At 56.3% G+C, this 12,997-nt stretch overlaps 1 protein-coding gene across 1 annotated transcript in view; it reads left to right on the forward strand.

Moving 5' to 3' along the window:
• FGD3 (FYVE, RhoGEF and PH domain containing 3) overlaps positions 1 to 12,360 on the forward strand; it is a 57,224-nt gene extending 44,864 nt beyond the window's left edge. The window contains exons 16-19 of the mRNA XM_011927464.1: positions 6,184 to 6,306; positions 9,018 to 9,158; positions 10,719 to 10,859; positions 11,475 to 12,360. Of these exons, the coding sequence (XP_011782854.1) occupies positions 6,184 to 6,306; positions 9,018 to 9,158; positions 10,719 to 10,859; positions 11,475 to 11,726 (657 nt within the window). The 3' untranslated portion in view covers positions 11,727 to 12,360. The remainder of the gene's footprint in view (positions 1 to 6,183; positions 6,307 to 9,017; positions 9,159 to 10,718; positions 10,860 to 11,474) is intronic.
• Positions 12,361 to 12,997: the final 637 nt, after the last annotated feature.

Below are 12,997 nucleotides of genomic sequence, written 5' to 3' on the forward strand. Positions count from 1 at the left end.
TTTTTTTTTTTTGAGACAAAGTGTCGCTGTGTCACCCAGGCTGCAGTGCAGTGGCACAATCTCGGCTCACTGCAACCTCCACTTCCCAGGTCCAAGCAATCCTCCTGCCTCAGCCTCCCAAGTAGCTGGGACTACAGGCGCATGCCACCACACCCAGCTAATTTTTTATATTTTTAGTAGAGACGGGGTTTCACCATGTTGGCCAGGATGGTCTCAATCTCTTGACCTCATGATCCACCCACCTCAGCTGGGATTACAGGCGAGAGCCACCACGCCCGGCCTATGACGGGAATCTGCCTATCAGCAACTTTTTGTATTGCCAGGCAGTAAGTGTGAGGCTGGCTGTGCCCCAGACTCACAGAGCTCTTTAGTCCCTTTTCTGGAGCATTAAGGAAAGTTATGAAAAGCAATGTGTACTCATGGTGTGAGTGCAGCCACAGAAGCGTGAGCTGCCCACAGTGGACACACAATCACAGGGTCACAGTGGGGACGTGACAGCCCGCACCCGTGTGTATGAGGCACTGCCTGATCAGCCCCACTGCCTGGCATCCCACAGCCAGGGCAGGCATCCCTGACAGTTTCCGTGGTGATGTCCTGGCACAGAGCACTGCCTCCCACACATACAGCTCACATAAGGAGTGAACTGGGCTGACCTCTGCTCCATGACCCTCCCTGTCCAGCCCGGGGCCCGGGGCCAGGCTTAGGGAGGCATCGGTGGTCACAGTCCCGCCGCAGAGGCATCAAGACTCAGTGAGAGCCACCTGTCCTTTGTGAGTGCATCTGTCCTGTGTGTGAGCCCACAGGCCCTGGAGAGGCGCCTTCAGTGTCTTGGGGAGGCAAGGAAGCAGAAGTGGGTGGAGGCCACATGCGGAGGGAGGCCCTGGGTGGGCAGGACCTGGGTGGGCTGGAGAAACAGCAGGAGCCCAGGCCTGGCTCAGGGGATCCACACAGGGTGTCTGAGTGTGCTCCTGGGGAGTCTAACCCCGGGTTGGTGCCTGGACAGGAGAATGTTCCAGCTGGAAGAACCCGCAAGGCCGTGGTTTAAAATGTTTTAACTTATGGGAAGACACAGCTTGGAGATGGCCTTGGAGCAGGGCTTTGAGGCGCTGCTGGCCACACAGGCAACGCCCCTATTGGCCCCCTGCTTCCGTCACAGGCGAGAAGGTAACTGGGGCTCGGGGCCTCAGTCAGTGTCCGGGCGTCTGCTAGACAGGTTGTGGCCAGCAGACCCGCTATGCCTCCATGGGTGCACCCAGCTGGGTGGACAGTGCCGCCGGCCCCACTCCCTGTACTTCCCCTGGCTCAGGGCCCAGCTGCCTCAGGTTCTGCAGCAGCCCAGGGAGCCAGGTGCTCAGGGCCACAATTCCAGTTCCAGTCTCTTGTCTCTGTCCCTTACCCACACCAAGCCAGGCCTGGGCCCACGACAGACCACCAAACAACAACCGACCTTGGCTCCAGCCCAGGGCCCCAGGGTGTCCTACCCTCAGTGGATGTGGCCCGACCTGGCCGTGTGTTCCTCACTGGTGTCTTCCTGTGAGCAAAAACAGCAGAGTTGAGACCGTGGTGGGAGCTGGGACAGCTCATTGTCGGCGTCGAGCTGCACAGGGTGAATGTGGTGTGATGGAGGTGAGCTCAGTGTGCATTTTACAAAGCACTCAAAAGCAAGTTCATCCTCTTATCCACAACAGTGATTTTTGCTACAGTATACCAAACTTAAACTTACTTCCTGAGCCCGATTTCTTCAGTGGTACAGTCCCTGTAAGCCCCTTTCCTAAGAGAAGCTACACCCAAGCCAGGAAGTTTTGCAAGGGGCCTTGCAGAATTCAAAGGCTTCCCTGATGGGCAAGCATCGAGTTACTCTTAACAGAAACACAAAATGTCAGAATCCAGAAGGTCTCTTAGGGCCTCAGACCCACCGTGGGTGACACATGAACCCCTCCAAGGTGCCAGCGAGGCATCAGAGGGCACCCTTGACAGGGCAGTGCCAGGGCCTCTTCTCAGGCACTGTCCCGTCTCAGGCACTGCCCCTCCTGGGACGAGGCTGTGCCCTGTGTCTACCCTCGGGGCTCCAGGGCAAGGCTGTCAGCGAGGGGCACGGCCTCAGGCCTCAGCCCAGCCACCCTCCTGTCCGAACAGCCCCAGGCAGTACGTGTGCCCCAAGGCCTGTGTCCCCTGCTGGGTCATTTCTAGTATCTGATGAAACTGACTTGTTTTCATAAGGGGCACTTACTGGGCTCCAATTCTATGTAACTCAGCTATGCCCCCCATTCCTGGATGTGCAGCTCAATTTGCTCAAGAAAAATTGCTGGAGGGGGCAGCCCCGTTGACCCTTGGTGGAGACCACTTTCTGGGTTAACGCTGGAGTGTTTTGGGCACTTTGGGGGTGAAGTCACTCGGTCAGATACTGAGGAAGCCACAGTTCTCCACCTTCCTGGAGAGACTTGGGCCCAGCTTTTCTGATATCCTGACATCCACAACGAAAACCTGAGCTCCCTTCTTTGGGTCAACCTGTGTGGTAACTTCATCCACAAAGGGGCGTGTGCATGGCCGAGAGACCATCCCTGACTACTCAGGTGGGCCTCTTGCCCCTCAGCCACTGGGTCATGCCTACAAATTCTGCCACACCTTGATGATGGGAGCTGGAGGGTTGGCCTCGGTGGGCTGTGGGCCTCAGCTCCGTGGGAGCTGGTGCAGGGCCAGGACCCACCCCGAGTGCTCAGCTCAGCTCCATAGCTGAGAAGATTTGCCAGATAAAGGAAGCCAGTGGGACTCCCGGCACCGCCCCAGCCCAGAGCCACACTCGCTGCTTCCAGAATTGTCGTCTGTCCCTTCACTGGGACCTGGTCCCCGCTGGTCTTCAGAGGCCAAGCTCTTGCTGTGCACCCAGCCCTGCAGGTACCTGTCCTCCTTCATGGCTGTTCTTCACTCCTCCAGCCCCTGCTGCCCCCTGCCCCATGGGCATGCGGTTTGCTGTTCTCAGCTGCCATGCGGTGCTGCCCCTGGGTGCCATGGCACGGGTCCCCCTTCTGGGGTCCTCACGAGCAGGCAGTTCTGGGCTGAGGTGCACATCGGGGCCGCCCTTCCACCAATCACTCCCACTTCCCAGCCTCTCTGGGTGCCCACCTGGAGAACAGGTTTTCACCACCAGGTCAGTGGTGCCCATTCCCCGCCTAGTGTGCTTGGAGCCCCCACTGGGGTCTTGAGTGTGAGAAAAACTGCAGAAGGAGCGCAGGCCGCCTCACCCGTGTCTTTGGAGCAAGGCCCATTCATCAGAGGTGCTGGGGGCTGCAGCACAGCGAGTGAGCGTCCCTGTCACCTTCAAAGGAGCCAGCCCTGCCCTTGGGCTCCTGTGCCAAATTGGCCGGGCGCTTGGGGGACCTGCAGGTGGGCCAGTGAAGGGGGACCACAGACCAGGCCGCACAGCTGGAAGTGTCTGGCCAGAATTTGCCCGGAGGCACTGGTGTCAGTTTGTTTTGGCTGCCGGAACGAAATAGTACCTGGAGGCTGAAGTCTGAGATCAAAGTGTGGGCAGGGTTGGTTTCTCCTGAGGCCTCTCCTTGGCTTGGAGATGTCAGTTTCCCCCCTGTGTCCACACTGGGTCTTCTCTCTGTGCCTCTGTGTCCTCATCTCTTCGTATCAAGACACCAGTAAGATTGAATCAGGGCCCAACCGAAGACCTCATTTTAACTTAATGTGTCTTTAAACACCCTGTCTCTAAATATAGTCACATTCAGAGATACTGGGAATTACATTTTCAACATATGAATTTGGGGGGACACAGTTCAGCCCATCCCAGCCTCCAATGTTTATGCCCAATCTGAGCCACCCCTTTCTTCTTCACCCCCAACCAGTTCAGTTCATCTTTTTCTTTCTTTCTTTTTTTTATTTTTTATTTTTTGAGTTGGGATTTTGCCATGTCCTCCAGGCTGGAGTGTGGTGGTGTGATCACAACTCACTGTAGCCTCAACCTCCCGGGCTCAAGTGATCCTCCTACCTAAGCCCCCCAAATATCTGGGACTGCAGGCACGTACCACCACAGCAGCTAATTTTTGGAATGTTTGTTAAGACAGGGTCTCACTATGTTGCCCAGATTGGTCTCGAACTTCTGGCCTCAAGCAACCTTCCTGCATCCCAAAGTGCTGGAATTAGCAACCCTCCCGCCTCCCAAAGTGCTGGAATTATGTGCGCGAGCCACTGTGCCTGGCCCTTTCTGCTTGAACCTGAAGAGTTTCTTTACTCTTTTTTTAAGCGTATGTTGTCCAGCGTTTTCCTATGGCAGTTTTGGAACCACACAAGTGGGGATAACTGCAATGAGCGTCCCTCCCCAGCTCCAGAAACCTCAGCCTGGTGCTGTTCTTACGGCCCCTCGGCCCCCAGCCCCGCCACACACACACACTTCTGTTTACTGTAATATTTTAAAGCCTATCCCAGACCTGTTTTTATTTTGCGCAGCTATACTAATGGTTAGCTTATTTTAGGTAATTTTCTTTTAAACAGAAAAAAAAAAAAAAGAGAGAAAGAAAAACAACACCTGCGGGCTTCAGTTTCCCTGACTGGAGAGGTTGAGATAAACATTTCTAGGGGCAGCTCCAGCTCTGACATCCTGGGGAACTCGAGACATATCTTTGCCTTTTCCTAAAGTCTTCTTAGGGTGTTTTCTGCACCCATAACAAAGTATCTCAAGGGAGGCGCCTCCTCCCCAGAGAGGAAGTGCTGGGTGTGGACCAAGCTTCAAAAGCCCAGGAAGTTATTTCATCAAATGATGAGGCCTTTCCAGGGTTGCAGGCTATAACATGAAAGGGTAATTAGCTTCACCGGGGCCTACTGTAGGGGGTGGGGAGCAGGGAGGGATAGCATTAGGAGATATACCTAATGTAAATGATGAGTTAATGGGTGCAGCACACCAACATGGCACATGTATACATATGTAACAAACCTGTACCTGCACGTTGTGCACATGTACCCTAGAACTTAAAAAGTATAAAAAAAAAAATTCACAAGTTGAAAAAAAAAAAAGAGTAATTAGCAACTTGCCAAAGTGGCGGTTTTATGTACTGTGATAAGGCTTAGGGCCCAGGGACCAGTCACTCATCCCATTTTACAGGTGAGGAAACTGAGGCTTAGAAAGGAGAGGTGAGTCATCCAGGGTCTTATGGCTGACAGGAGGCAGGAGCCTGGGGTCTCTCCACCTTGCGCGGTTCATAATCAGGGAAACCAAGGTTGGGCTGAGCAGCCCCAGGCTACACCTGCTGCAGCCTCCACACCACCCTCCTCTATAGGCAGTTCAGGCAACAGGAGACAGAGGGAGGTACAGCTCTTCATGGCTTCCTCACGTGTCCTCCCAGATTTTTTTTTTTTTTTTTTTTGAGTCTCGCTCTGTTGCCCAGGCTGGAGTGCAATGGCACAATCGTGGCTCACTGCATCACTGCAACCTCCGCCTCCTGGGTTGAAGCGATTCTCCTGCCTCAACCTCCTGAGTAGCTGGGATTACAGGCACCCACTACCACTACCACACCCGGCTATATTTTTGAATTTTTTTTTTTAGTAGAGACGGGGTTTCACCATGTTGGCCAGGCTGGTCTCAAACTCCTGACCTCAAGTGATCTGCCCGCCTCAGCCTCCCAAAGTGCTGGGATTACAGGTGTGAGCCACTGCGTCCAGCCTCCCCCTAAAATGTTGCCATGCTTGTCTGCACACTCAGGCATGTGGGTGCACACCTATATTCATCCATGCAGCGTGCCTGGAGGCTGTGGCCCCCGGGTGCCCAGCATAGAGCAGGCATGTGGCCACATGGCTCGGGTTGCGGACAGCGGTACCCCCGTCCCCAGGGCTGCAAGCCATTGCCCACCCTAGTAAGCGCTGTGTTCCTCCAGCTGTGGCTCTTTTCAATAGTTTCTCAGATGCACCAGATAAAGTCATTGGCCAGGTTGTTCCAAACATGAAGATCTTGATCCACATACAATCTTCACTCGGTGCAATGGGCACAGGCAGCCGCTTTGGGGGTGAGGGAGGGAAGAGAGACATGGCCAACTTGGCTCTTCACTTCATTCCCTTCTGCATGTTCCACTTTTTGCCTTGAGCCTGTGTGGCTTTTACAGTCACGAGAGCTGCCACTCCACTGCCGTGTGGGGTAGGGTGCACACAGGACTCGGAAGCTGATGGCATCTATTTGCCTCCTTGTAGCTCGAGCCCAGAAAACTATCCTCTAAGACCAGACGTGACAAGGAGAAGCAGAGCTGTAAGAGCTGTGGTGAGACCTTCAACTCCATCACGAAGAGGAGGCATCACTGCAAGCTATGCGGGGCGGTGAGTCCCAGAAGAGGGGGACAGGGACAGGAGGCCACCCTGCTCGGACAGAGCAGCTGAGTCCTCACCAGCAGCACACCAGCCCTGATCCTGGCTCATGGATATAGATGCCCTTGAGTGCAAAACTGTCCTTTCCAAAGTAGAATCTGATCACTTTTCTCTGGTCAGCTCTGGTGTTCAACAAACACTCCTTGTGGTTGGAAAAGTGCTGGATTGGGAACCACAGAACCGCTAGCTGGGTGACCTTGAGAACAAGGAGATGATAGTCCTCATTCCTTGCAAGGCGTACTGGAGATGGGCGAAGGGTGTGGCTGTGCTGGGAGCTCCTACTGCTGACCGTCGCCCCAGCGCTCCAGTGGTGCTGAAGGCCTGGTGGGCCCATGTGATGAGGCAATGCCTCCAACTGGCACCCCAGCTGCACACCATCTCCATTCCCCTCACTCCAAAGCCCTTTCTCCTGAGAGTGGAGAAAAGTCAATGCTTAATATTGAATGTAAAAGTATCCCTGAGGAAGGAACTGATGATTTAAGTATCTTTAGGTGAAGAGGTTGAAGTTGAATCTATGTTAGCAGCTGGATCTCAACACAGAATGCTTTGGTGTTTTTCCAAAGGGCGCCAGCAACTTGTGCCTGAAGCAGTTGGTGTTACTTGTCATACCTTTGCCACGTGGCGGGAGGCAGCAGGGGGAGGGGAATAAGTGGCTGAGTCCTTGGAAGGATGGATGATGGATGGATAGGTGGGTAGAAGGATGGATGAATGTATGAGTGGATGGATGGATGGATGGATGGATGGGGAGATGGATGGATGAGGGGATGGATGGATGGATAGGTGGGTAGTTAGATAAATGGCATATGGAAGTATGAATGGAAGTGGATATATAGAAAGTATAAATGGGTGATTAGAGAATTGATGAATGGATGGATGAATAGACAAATAGTTGGATGGCATACAGAAGTATGGATGGATGGATGAAGGATAGATGGAGGATGGATAGATGAATGGATGGATGAATGGATGAGTGAATAATGAATGGGTGGATGGAAGGATGGGTGGATGAAGGGATGATGGATGGATGATGGATGGATGAATGGATGGTAGAGGATGGATCGGCAGGTAAGTGGGAAATGTGATCTGTACCTCTTAAAGAACTCTCAGTTTGGGGCCCAGTTTATACTCCAGAATTGGGAGATTTAACTTAAACCTGGTTTCCCCATCAGACCTGAGGGGAATCTGTTGCTTTAAGAGCCATCCTCAGAATATGTGCCCAGGCCCCTGCTCAGCTCCAGGCTTCAGGCTTTGTGACCACTCAGGATCAGAAGCTGCAGCCTCTGTTAATCTTTGGAGTGAGCGTCCTCATGGCCAACCTGGACTTCCCCGCACAGCAGAGGTGGCTCGGTGCCGTCATTGACGTCACTGCGTCTCCATGTCAGCCATCTGGGGCTTAGCTTTCATTGCCTTGGTTTGCCCAGTATTCCTGCTTCCTCACACAAGTGATAGAGAAAAGATAAATTCCAAAAATAAATAAAATCCTCATAAAAGTAGGACTCCAGAACAGGGTGCCTTCCATCTACTTAAAAAGAGCAATCTCCCCGCTGCTGTGGCTCCTGAGACCTTTGATATGAGCTCAGTGTTTGAGTGCCATGGTCCCTTAGCAGCCGGTGCCCGCAGGTTTAGGTTCAAACTGGAATTTCCCAAGGTTTGAACAAGGATCTCCCAGTCCTCTGCAATATTGGTACGCGGGGCAGGATGGGACAGGAGAAGCAGATGCAGAAGTGGGTGTGGGTGGCCCTGAGGTAGCAGGGGCCTCTGTGTGCTGGGAAAAGGATCCAGCAGAGGGAGGGAGAGCGAGGCAGAGAGAGACAGGACCACTGATGGGATGCAGCTGGAGGGGCCAGAGGAGGGGGGGACAAGGGGCCTGCCAGGAGTTCCCAGGGTAGGAAAAGCTCTGGAAAAGTCACTGAGGAGCACTCCTTGGCTACATTCCCATGCTCCACCCATGCATCTGAGTCACACGCCACTGTACAAACCGACCGTGACGACTTCATCCCTTCATCTGCCAATGGACACGGGCTGCTTCCAGCTTTTGGCTATTGTGAATAACGCTGCTGTGAACATGAATGTACAAACATCCCTTCAGATCCTCCTTTCAGTTCTTTTGGGTACATACCCTGAGTGGAACTGCTGCATCATGTGGTAACTCTGTGTTTAACATTCTGAGGAACCACCCTACTGCTTCCCACAGAGGCTGCGCCAGTTTGCTTCCCACCAATAGCGCAAGGATTCCAATTTCTCCACGTCCGTGCCAACACTATTTTCTTTTTGTTGCTGTTGTCATTGTTGGTCTGGAAAATAGCCATGCTGAGGGGTGAGAGGTGGTTTCTGGTTGTGAATTTGATTTGCATTTCCCTGATGGCCAGTGATGGGATGTCTTCCCGTGTGCTTGGTGGCTCTTCCCACTCTTCCTCCCATGCACACAGACTCCTGGACTCTGGCCCCTCCAGGACAGGAGGGCGGATACCAGATGCCCAGCAGGGTCAGCCTTGCTCTCTGCCCTCAGACAGGACTCCCCACCCTGCACGTCCAGGAGAAGCCCTTACGCCTCCCCACGCTCTGTTAAGTCTCCTCCCACCCACTCCACCTCTCCTCTGGCCTCTTCCTGGATAATCCTCTGCCCCAGGGCGCTGGGGTCACAGGTGCCCTCTGTTTGGCAGGTCATCTGTGGGAAGTGCTCCGAGTTCAAGGCCGAGAACAGCCGCCAGAGCCGGGTCTGCAGAGAGTGTTTCCTGACACAGTCAGTGGCCCCCGAGAGCCCCAGCCCCGAGGCGCCGGCCGAGCCCAAGCAGAGCACAGAGGTGGGTGCTCCCAGCTCCTGCTCCCCTCCTGGTCGTGTGGCAGAGCCTCCAGACACCTGCTTCTGTGCCCCAGCAGCTCCAGCTGACTCTGCTTTCGGGCGTCCCTGGGGCCAGGACAGATGTGGGTGTGTCTCCATGGGGCCCCCAGGCTGGGAACACACTCGGAAGATCCCGTGTGTGCAGACTGGCTTCTCGGGACCAGCCAGGGCCAAGGCTTGGGAACCATTTGCATCCAGGAGTTAGATGGGAACAAGTGTCACTGCTGGTCACCTGGTTGGAGGGCATGGATTGAAGCTGCCCTCAAGTCCAGGCTTGAGGCCCACCTGAGGGGAGACACTGCCCTTGTCTCGGCCTGCCCCACCTCCAGCTGTCAGAGGGCGAGCAGGCCCTGGAGGCAGGCGCCCCTTCTCCTCCTCCCGCTCCCCTTCTGCTCCTCCTCTTCCCCCTCCTTCCTCTCCCTCTGCCTCCCTGTCTTTCTCCTTCTCCTCTCCCTCCTCCCTCTCCTCCTCCCCATCTTCTTCTCCCCCACACTCCTCTCCTTCTCTTCCTCTGTTCCTCCTCCACTCCTCTTTCTGAGTGGCTGCTGCTTTCCCTGCCTTCTTTCCTCAAGAACACAGTCTATTCTGGGGGGTTGCAGGAAAGCTGAAAAAGAAAATGTGAGTTTCCAGAAAAGCGCATCGCCCTCTCTCTCCACTCGACACAGCCTGCGGTTCGCAGACCCGGCCGCACGTGGGGGTCTCCTGGGAAGCTTCGAGTGTTGATCTCCCTCCTAGAGGCTCAGTGAGGTGATCGGGGGGCCAGTGTGTTTTCAGGGTCCCAGCTGCTCTGACTTACAGCTGTGGTTGGAGCCCTGACCCAGGTCCTCGGTCTCAGAAGTCAAGGATGTAAGTCTGTTAGGACTGAGCATTGAATGGTCTTGATGGTGAAGAAGGACCTTGCTCTGCCCACTGAGCTCCCCCATGCCTGCAATTTAAATACCGAGGTGTGTTCTGAGAGCGCCAGGTCCTTGGGCCACGGGCCTCCAGGGTCCTGTAAGGTGGACTCTGGCCTCGAAGTGGGGCCCAGGTCTGAGGGGTCCAGCTCTGGCAGGGGGTGTCTAAGCCATGTCCAATTGGTGGACAGTAGCTCCAACAGTGACACGACAGAGGGAGGGCCTGTGTGTGTGGCATGCGTGGTGTGTGTGTGCTGTGTGCGCATGCACACGCATGTATACGGTGTGTGTAGAACTGACACGCGTGAAGTCCCTGTCCCATGACCCACCCTCAGGTACTTGCTATTGGGTTTTCCTGTGATTTTGACGTGTCCTGACCCAGCATATGGACACCCTCCCCTTAGAGAGCCCAGCCTGCAAACCCCACCTGATACCACACACGCCTATGTCCTTCTAGTGACCCTTGGAAGCCGGGTGAGGCTGGTCCCAGTCTCTCTGTGCAGGCCTTGGCCAGGTCTCCACAGCCAGCTCCTCCCAAGCAGTGGCCCTGGCCCTGCCCCAGCCTCCTCAGAACAGGGCGTGGCCACTGCAGGCGAGACTGCCCCTAACCTGTGTCTTCGTATCCCCAGAAGACACCCGCTGCAGACCCCCAGCCCAGCCTGCTCTGCGGCCCCCTGCGGCTGTCAGACAGCGGTGAGGCCTGGAGCGAGGTGTGGGCCGCCATCCCCACGTCGGATCCCCAGGTGCTGCACCTGCAGGGAGGCAGCCAGGTACGTGTGCCCACCCCCCCAGGCCCTTGGGCCAGCAGCCCAGAACAGCAGGCCTGTGCCACCAGCTGGGGCCCACCTGCTTGAGCAGTGTCACCTGGGGCCTCAGTTTCCCCAGCAGCACAGGATTCCCTCTGCTCCCCAGTCACAGGAGACAGAACCTACTGGCACCTGGGTGGACCCCAGAGGGGTCCAAAGGTGGCACAAAGGGTGGCCAGGAGCCACAGAACCTGTCAGGTGAGACTCAGGAATGCACACAGCCCTGGCCTGGCCTCTTGGAGCCCCAGTTGCTGCTCTGTCACAGGGACTGGCCTGTCCTGCCTCGCCTCCCCAGGGGCCAGACAGCCCAAAGGAGGCCATGGAGTCTGGGGGTCTGGTGAGGGGGCAAGGCGTCCCCCTCCCTATATCCTCCCTTGGGGAGAACCAGCGGGTCCCCCCACCAACTGTCCTCCTGTTGACAAAAGGCAGTGCAGGCATAGCCACCAGGCCCCTCGGGCTCAGCACCTGCCTTGTGTTGCAAGGGTCTGGGAGTGGTTTCCTGGGAGAGGCCTCTGTCACTGAGGTGAGCCCGAGGCCGGGAAGCTGAGGCACCGCTGACCATCTGCCCCTCTGCTGCAGGACAGCGGGCTGCCCCGCACCATCCCTCTCCCCGGCTGCAAACTGAGTGTGCCGGACCCTGAGGAGAGGCTGGACTCTGGGCACGTGTGGAAGCTGCAGGGGGCCAAGCAATCCTGGTACCTGAGCGCCCCCTCCGCAGAGCTGCAGCAGCGATGGCTGGAGACCCTGAGCACTGCTGCCCGTGGGGACACGGCCCAGGACAGCCCGGGGACCCTGCAGCCTCAGGTCCCTATGGGCACAGCTGCTCCGTGAGCTGAGTCTCCCGCTGCCCTGCACACCACCACACTGGGCCTGTGCTCTCCTGGGAGGTGGCGTCGGAGGCCACATGAAGACCGCCCTGGACTGCTGAGGGCGGGCCAACGGCCCAGAACTCAGGACACTTGGCTTTGGAGGGAAGGAAACTGAGGCCCAGAGAGGGGGCCACTGGCCAAGGGTCACCCAGCAAGTCTTGGCTAAAAGCCTGGCCTCCAGCCCCAGTAGTGTGGCCCAGAGCAGGGGCCAACTGCCAAAGTAACCATCATCCATACGGGTCGTGTGGTGATGCTGGCCCAGAAGGCAGAAGGAGGCAGCATGGGCACTGCCAGGGACAGCCACATCCGGCCGGTCTGCAGTGTGGTCCACCCCCGCCTCTGCCCAGCCTGTCTACACCGTGTGAGCTGAATCAGACTCGCTTCCCACCTCCCTTCTCTGTCCTCTCCTGAGGTCCTGCCTCCAGCCCCACCTGCCGCGTCCTACTGGGACTCGTGGTTCCTAAATAACTGCACTCGGAAGCTCTGCTAGGACTTACCCCGGCCACTGAGTGGCAGATGCATGAGATGTGTGGCTGTTCCTGATGCTGGTGGCACACAGTGCTTATCTGCATAAATAAACACTGGCCACCGCAGTGGCACAGCCTCAGTGCTCTCTCCTGAGCCCCTCAGCGGGGTCCCCCCACAAGGTGGGCTGACTGATAAAAGGTTGAGGAACAAGGGTGATGGAATCGCAGACCGCCTGGAGAGCAGTTCTGCATCTGTTGTCCTGCCAGGGGGTGGGCAGATGGCAGGTGAAGATGGCCAGGCTCAGAGATGGGGAGGGTGGGGTGCAGGGCACTCAAGATGGTGCCAGTGGGGACCTTGCAGAGGCCACTAGGGTGGGGGTGCTGTTTGCACCAGAGCCCCAAGGGCCTCTGGGAGAGAGTGGGGGAATTTAGGGACCAGTGATGGGGGATGCTCACTGATCAGGACCCCCACTCCTCTAATATCCATATAGCACCATGTGGAGACACCTAGGAAGACATGCAGGGCACCTACCGAGGGGCTGAGAGGGCAGGAGGAGGAGCCAGAAATGGGAGACTGATCCCAGGTGGGGGGGCAGGTGAGCTGGGAACACGGGTGGGGGGGCACAGCTGATATGGGGGCACAGGTGAGTGGGGGACAGCTGAGATGGGGGCACAGGTGAGTGGGGGACAGCTGAGATGGGGGCACAGGTGAGTGGGGGATAGCTGAGATAGGGGCATAGGTGAGGGCGAGGGTGAGCTCCCATGA

Source organism: Colobus angolensis, unplaced genomic scaffold, assembly GCF_000951035.1.
Source record: "Colobus angolensis palliatus isolate OR3802 unplaced genomic scaffold, Cang.pa_1.0 Scaffold72, whole genome shotgun sequence".
NCBI classification, from domain to species: Eukaryota; Metazoa; Chordata; class Mammalia; order Primates; family Cercopithecidae; genus Colobus; species Colobus angolensis.